The sequence below is a fragment of the Eimeria mitis genome, genomic scaffold (assembly GCF_000499745.2).
Source record: "Eimeria mitis Houghton genomic scaffold, Emh_scaff3972, whole genome shotgun sequence".
In the NCBI taxonomy this organism is placed as follows: Eukaryota; Apicomplexa; class Conoidasida; order Eucoccidiorida; family Eimeriidae; genus Eimeria; species Eimeria mitis.
In genome coordinates, this window is record NW_013572308.1 from 2,712 (window position 1) to 3,268 (window position 557).

A 557-nucleotide genomic window follows, 5' to 3' on the forward strand; every position below is an offset into this window, starting at 1 on the left:
AAATGTTCCTGGTTAAGAGACATCCAAAGAGACGGCTTAGAGGCCCCAGCAGAATGGGGTTTACTTGGGGGGGCCCCCGCAGCACCAACAGGTGGCCCCCCAACGGGGGGCCCCCAGTGGCTGGCTGCAGTGGAGAGCAGCTGCCAGGGGGGCCCCCCCCAGGAGGTCCCTGGGGAGGGGCCCCTAGAGGGGGGCCCCCCCCTCAGCGGGGGGCCCCTCAGTGGGGGCCCCATCGTCGGGGGGCCCCTGGGGGGGGGGCCCCTCACCGGGGGGGGGCCCCTAGGGAGAGAAAGCTGGGTATCTATTCTGCTGGATGAGTCTATGGCTGACAAAGAGGAGACAGAGAGGAGACAAATATCAGGTGAGGGGGGCCCCCAGGGGGCCCCATAGTACAACACAACAACCCCACCCACATAAACACACTCAGGGGGCCCCTGATTCATGGGGGCCCCTAAAGGAGATACCCAAAAGGAGACAGCAACACAACAGAAAGAAAAAAGAAGAGAGAGATATAGGTAGACAGAGACAAAGAAGAGAATGAGAGGAGACAGAATATA

At 61.4% G+C, this 557-nt stretch overlaps 1 protein-coding gene across 1 annotated transcript in view; it reads left to right on the top strand.

Moving 5' to 3' along the window:
* The window catches only part of EMH_0071220 (uncharacterized protein), a gene marked incomplete at both ends in the record, with an annotated part of 4,531 nt that overhangs the window by 2,531 nt on the left and 1,443 nt on the right, over window positions 1–557 (top strand). Inside the window, one exon of the mRNA XM_013499077.1 lies at window positions 20–361. Coding sequence (XP_013354531.1) covers window positions 20–361 — 342 coding nt within the window. The remainder of the gene's footprint in view (window positions 1–19; window positions 362–557) is intronic.